At 36.2% G+C, this 7,086-nt stretch overlaps 1 protein-coding gene across 2 annotated transcripts; it reads right to left on the bottom strand.

Annotated features, from left to right (window-relative positions):
- si:dkey-286j15.3 lies at positions 1-6,862 on the bottom strand. Of its 2 annotated transcripts, none has more exon segments than NM_001089576.2 (3): positions 1-725; positions 863-940; positions 6,750-6,862. In NM_001089576.2, coding segments are annotated over 2 exon segments (606 nt in total). In that variant the 5' UTR covers positions 933-940; positions 6,750-6,862; the 3' UTR covers positions 1-189.
- Positions 6,863-7,086: the final 224 nt, after the last annotated feature.

The raw sequence follows: 7,086 nt of genomic DNA, 5'->3' as shown, positions 1-7,086 counted from the left end.
CATGTTTTGCAATACCAGTTTTTATTTATGTAAGGTATTACTTAAATAATTGTATTTTAACAAGAGCAGCCTTTAATATTCAAAGTTAAAGAGCAATTCAGTCTAAATGACATTGACAAGAGTGGCTAGGTATTTGGACTGGGTGTCAACAGTCTAAATACTTGCTACTGTATATATTGTGTGCAGGAGTTATTTAAGATCGCACAGAGTCACTGACTCTGTATAAAGCACAAACCCAGCATAGAGGGGTTCAGTAAATTTGGTGTTGAATGTGTACAAGTGATTGAGTGTGTTTTCATCAGGGACGCTGAAGAAGCTCAAAATGCCGGCAGGCTCGTCTAGATACATAGCTATTCTGTTATAGGGAGTTGTTGGGAGAGTAATATAAACCCCCATGTTATCATGCCAGGCAATCAGCTTCTCTCCAATAAAGCAGCTCATGATCCAGGATTTGTCATTGGCTCCGAAACGACAATCAAGACTTTTTCCTTTCCTGCCGATTCCTCCATAAGACACCACCATGTCACCCAGTCCTTTCCACTCGGCCTCCCAGTAGCAGCGCCCAGACAGACGCTCTTTACACAGAATCTGCGGGAGGCCGGTAAATCTGTCTGGGTGATCAGGATAAATCATCGGCTCTGGGTTACACACCAATGTTTTGTTGCCGTTTGTAACTGACAGCATTTCATGTGCCGTGTTCGGATCAAGAGTGAGATCACAGGCATCTGCATACATGAATAGAGAACATTAATGTGAGCACAAATATGTTCAAAAAGCAAACTGTTTTGGGTCGCATAAAGAATAATTTCTGCTCTTGTGTGTAATAGTGTTTGGTGAGGAAAAAGTGTGTGCGTTGGCCTACATTTTAGTAGTTCTGCTCTAGCCATGGTCTCTCCATTCTGATCCTTGATGGGTTCTTCGTAACAACCCATGATACAGGCTGTGAAAGAAAAAGGTATTAAGGCCACTGAGTAAAGTTCACTGAGGGTGAGTTGCAGTGGTGTAAAGTAACTAATTACTAATACTCAAACTACTGTAACTTAGTAGTTTTTCTCAGGAATTGTATTTTACAGAGTAGTTATTAAAATGTGTACTTTTACTTTCCCTTTGGTACATTTTTAGTGCAGTATCTGTACTTTTACTCCACTGCTTTCCATCAACCTGCTGTCACTGCTTAATTTTTTCCTGTCTATGGGGATTGGAAAATTCAGTCCTTTAATTCATGTCCAATCAAATTGCACATAGAAGGTAAATCACATCATAATGAACTACTTCAAGACATGGGCGATTTAAAATTGCAGCAAACTGCTTGGAACCATTAAAAGTGTCCAAGAAGATGCCCAAAATCTTTACATGCATTGACCCAGAAACTGTTTAGATGCATGTCACTGGTGAGAAGATGACGGATTTTTACTGTATGATGAGCAAAATGGCCTCAAACACCCAGCAAGCACAAGACATCAACATGATGACGTCAGATTGACATGTACCCTAACGTCATGGGAACGTTGCATTTTGTTTGGAAATGAAAATCAGGTTGACGTCAGAACTCAACGTCAGACCAATGTCAATATCCAACATCCAACCTAAAACCAACCAAATATCAACGTCTAATGATGTTACAGCTTAACATTATGTGGACGTTACCACTATGAAGTCTATAAGATGTTGGATTTTGGTTGCCACACCTGGTAAATAAATGTCAGTATTTGACGTCAATATGACGTTGATTTAAGATGTTGGCACGATGTTGTATTTTGGTCACTTTCTAACAAGCTAAAATCAACCAAACATTTGAAAACAAAATAACGTTGTCCTTAGACGCTGGCTAGATATTGAATTTTGGTCAAATTTTTTGTCATTTTTAACATTTTATGACGTTGTGTGCCTGCTGGGCAATAACTAGATGCACTACAGAATGTTACGTTTACACACACATGCACAAATTACATGTAAATGCATCAGCTTTTTAGGCTACAGTGTAATACTCACTACTCTTGAGTACTTTTGAAAGGGCTACTTTTTACTTATACTTTGCATAATATTGACAACAGATACTTTTACTCTAATTGCACTACTTTTTTAGGCTAGTAATGGTACTTTTACTTGAGTATGATTTTTCAGTACTCTTTCCACCACTAGTGAGTTTAAAAACATGACATGACAGAAAACAAGCACACAACAAAAAGACTCCACCTGAACTAGAGTATGAACCTGAAACAACTCACCAACAACAGGACATATCTAACAAAGCTAAACAAGAGACACCTAAAACATGAGGGCCATATACACTAAACAATATGGGTCACATGACAGAATAAGAATAAGACACATACAACAAAAGAACCGATCAAAATAAAACAAAGAGAGCACATGAGAGTTTAGAACCAATGAAAAAAGATGAAAGCCGATGGATAATAAAAGAATTGATGCTAAAGCTAACGCTCCAATATTGTTGGTACATCTGCAAATAAGACAAGAGGAATTTTTTTTTTTTGGTGAATGTCAAATGGGATGCTTTGCTATGCCAAATAAACAGCTTTTGTAGGAAGTCAGGTTATCGTTGTGTTGACTAATCCCCAACATGATTGAATATCAACAGTAGTTTCGTATTCATACATTTGTAGAGTCACTCATACATTTTCTATCCGCTTAGTCCTTTATTTATCATGGCTCGGCACAACGGAAAGAACCGCCAACTCTTCCGGCATATGTTTTACAGAGCAGATGCCCTTTCAGCTTCAACCCATACACCCATACACACTCTCGCATTCACACACACACTCATACACTACGGCCAATTTAGTTTATTCAGTTAGCACATGTCTGAAACATGGAGCGAACATGCAAACTTCATACAGAAATGCCTACTAGCCGGAACTCAAACCAGTGACCTTCTTGCTATGGGGCGACAGTGCTAACCACTGAGCCAGCGTGCTATCCAAGTAAGCATTGTTAGAGAAGTCAAAGACGATTTTGTGACCGGTAGGATACAGCCTATTGCGTTTCTTATTAATTTCTATGGTTAACACCCAAACAGTGGCTCACTCTTTCAGAAAGCCAAAGGACATCAAAGTGGAAGTAAAGCAGCCAGTCAAAGTTACATTATTTATATATAACAAACCAAACCAAAAATGGCATGTTGTACTATAGTTTTTAGAGCTAGAGTGTTATATCGTTGTGTCTGATGTCACAGGGTTGGTACCGTTCCCTCAGCTGAACAGATACAGTAGAAGAATTGAACACTGAGACTGAACAGCCTAATTTAACTTGATGAGAGAAGTTGTGGACGTGGAACTGGTGCAAATACAAGCATCAGATGTGCATCTAATATATAAAAATATATTAAACACAGTTGGTTAAATATATTTTACATTGAAGTGGAAACTAGTTTTCCCAATTAATGTAAACTTGACTGACTGCTTCACTTCCACTTTAAGACTGTAATACTGTTTTGAAATTAACTGTATGTGATTTTGTGATTGACTGAATGTGTTAATGAAGTCAATACACTCATACTCCAAAGCCATGATGCTGCTCAAACTATATATACCTTTTTTCTATTGAGAGTGTACTCTGTTTTACTGTATGTTTCATGCACATATCTCAGCATTACCTGCATGTAGCATGTTACCTGCAGCTTCCATTAGAAATATAGGCTATGAGATAGGACATGGCTAAATGGGAAATCCTTATGAGATCATTATAGGCCCTCCTGTCCTCAACGGGCACCCACACCAGAGCACCCATATTATCCCTGAGATCATAGAAAAGCTATTATTCATCAGACACAACGAACTTACATATAAATGACATGGGGAAAGTATTCTTGGGTTAAATAACAATTAAAACTATACATAAAGGAATACGTCAGCCTGGTCTGGGGAGCAGAATGCAGCTGGGACATAGAAATTAAGATTAACGATCAAACTGTAGATATTGATATGATGTATGTGATATTAACCATAAGGGAGGAGGGCAGTATGTATAAAACTGCATGAAAGAGCCTGATCAGACAGTCGTACAATCGTATTGCCTCTTGTTGCTAACTGCTTGTAAAAATAAATGCTTAAGACTGAGTAACTCAGAACAACTACAGACTTCTTTTGTTGAGACTTTGTTTATTTACAAAATAACATCTAAGAACAAGAACACATTTCCACAACATATTAAGGTGTACCTATTAAAGTGGCCAGTGAGTTTACAGCTTTTGTGAATTCTATCCAGTTGAACCCAAATATTATTTTCAACAGCTTGCCAATTTGCCTGTCTAACATGTAATTGCTGCCTTCACCAATACTTTATTTGTACATGGCTCCACATCCTTATTTTTAAACTAACCATATTTACCATAACCATATTACCCAACTTTCAAACCTGAAGACATGTAAATCTGAATGTTTCCTCAACACTATCAGAGACAAAGGTATAAAATTAATCACTGGGGCAGCACTCTTTTAAAAGGCACACTTCTGTACATAAAGGGAACGTATTAGTACCTAAATTATCCCTATTGTAACAATAAAAATTGTAAAAGTACATATCAGTGCATATATAGTACAGAAATGTACCTTTTGAGGAGGTTCCGCCCAAGTTTCATTCCCTTTCATTCCTTTATCTCTGAGAGTGTAGATTGAAATTAACTGTATAAACTTTTATCTTCAAATGCTAAAATTATAGTTTAAAGCCTATTTTTAAATACCTCAGTTTCTCCAGTTAGCAGTTTGGCCTCTTCAGTGCAGAGCAGTTTCACTCCTGAATCCTTTAAGTTATTGTTACTTCAGACGAGAGTTTGACGATTGACAAGCTGAAGCCACACTTCTACAGCACTGAACTTTGAACTTACAGATGAACCATATAAAGAGAGCAGTGAATAATGATTACGTAATTGACCTTATTTGAGTAAACGCCTCATCCCTGGTTACTGTTTCTAAACAAAACACTGTAAAAGTCAAGCAAAAACCTTTAATGAACAGTGTATCTTTCAGGAATAAAAGTGGTTAATATTACTGAATTGAATTTCTTTCCTTATCAATTTGCGAACCAAATTTGTGCATGTATTTTTAGCATTTCTGGCAACTCTCTACTGCTCTAATAGGCCCATCATTCTCTTTAGCCATCATATACGAGTATATATTTGCAAATCTTTTAAAAGGAGCTCAGCTTTGTACACCTTTTGCATAATTTGACTTAAAAGAAAGGCTCACCATTAAGCATACTATTTATTTATTTATCCTAACGTTGTTCCAAACCTGTATGCCTTTTCTTATATGCTGAACACAAAATTATTCTGAAAAATGTTGGTAATAAAAAAGTTTCCATAGTGGGAGAAGAAAAACCTTTGGAAGTCTGCTTAACAACATTCCTTAAAATATTTATTATGAGTTCAACAGACGTTCAAGTGCAGGAAAAAGATTACAAAATTTAAATTTCTGGCGAACTATTTGTTGTGAACAAAAAATAAGCCTTTATATCATTAGAAAGACAACTGCTGGTGCCTCCGTAAATTATAAAAGCTGTCGATCAATAGCCCATTAATAAAGCATTTTTATTTTAAATTGTGGTCCAACAAGTCCTATTGGTTGTGTGTTTTTACTACATTGCAGCAAGACAAAAGTGGGGGATCAAAATCTTGACTTCACTTTCTTAAAGAGTCCATTCACCCAAAACTGAAAATTTACTCACACTTGAATGGTTCCAAACCTTTAGAAGTTTCTGGTTTTTTTTTTCTGTTGAGCACAACGAATATATTTTGAAGAATGCTGGAGTAGCCATTGACATTCTTAATTAATTCATTTTCCTTCAGCTTAGTGCCTTTATTTATCAGGCCCCCTTATTCAACTCACCTATACCACAAATCTTTGGACTATGGGAGAAACTGGAGCTTCCAGAGGAAAAATACAACAACACAGGGAGAACATATAAATGCCATTGACATCCATATAGTATGACATTTACAGTATTCATGTAGGGGTAATAAACGATTTTATATCGAATCGCGATAACATTTATGTCGATAACAATGATACGCTCATTGCTGTGTTGTGGCTGGAAGGGCTGCTGCGTAAAACACATGCTGAATAAGTTAGCAGTTCATTCCACTGTGGTGAACCCTGATTAATAAAGGGACTAAGCTGAAATGAATGATAAGCTCTGGACTTTTTTTTTTTTATTCGATATTGATCTAAGAGCCAGTCACAGCAGAAATGTGCAACAATGGAAATGTAAAAGTGTATTGATTTAGAGATGTACCCAATTTTATACCGAAAACATGATATTAAATTGACCCTCTAATGTATGTGGCTGCAGTTATTGTTGGGGTACTCTTTTAAATCTGGAAGCATTAAAACTTATATTGAAATATATATTGTAATCATTCAATATGGAAAATTATTATCGAAATATTTGCCATATTGCCCAGTCCCACATGATTCTTGCAAATATGCTCTTTCTTGTTAGGAGTATAAAACTCTCAGGTTTGAAACAAGTAAAGGCTGAGTAAATGATGTGTTTTATACGAGTGAACTGACTCTTTAAGTTTAGGCAAGAGTTAGCTTTAATATTACTACTGTTTATGAAAAAAGTCGTTAAAGCGACAGTAATTTCTTAATTCATGTCAAGAGTGTAAAAACAATATGTTCGTAAACAAGCAAGCGTGCGCCATATCAGCCACGCCTGTACGTTTAAGATACTTTTTTTTCTTCAGCACTCACAGTCAAAGAGTTTTTAAAAAGTTTTATTATACTTACATGTTTGCTTCAATTTTCACTCGACGTTCAACTGAAACAATCTGATCATCAGTGTTGTTTCCGTGATTGCTGCAGCATGTTGTGACGCAGATCTAGGTTCATGTCACGTGTTCATAGAGTTGCTTTCGCTTTCTATTATGTCGACGCACAACTATCCCTGATCCCCAAAAGTCATCATTTTAATTATTTTTTATTTTTTATTTTATTATTTTTTTTTGATCGAAATTTATACAGGGGTCAGCATAAGTGAGTACACCAATTTTGAAAATTAATAATATTTGTATCCATTTCTCAGTGAACAATGTATTTTGGTGCATTTAAATAAAACAGATTTATT

This window comes from Danio rerio, chromosome 22 (assembly GCF_049306965.1).
Source record: "Danio rerio strain Tuebingen ecotype United States chromosome 22, GRCz12tu, whole genome shotgun sequence".
In the NCBI taxonomy this organism is placed as follows: Eukaryota; Metazoa; Chordata; class Actinopteri; order Cypriniformes; family Danionidae; genus Danio; species Danio rerio.
Note: the sequence above shows the minus strand (reverse complement) of the source record. Positions and strands in the feature narration are given on the sequence as shown.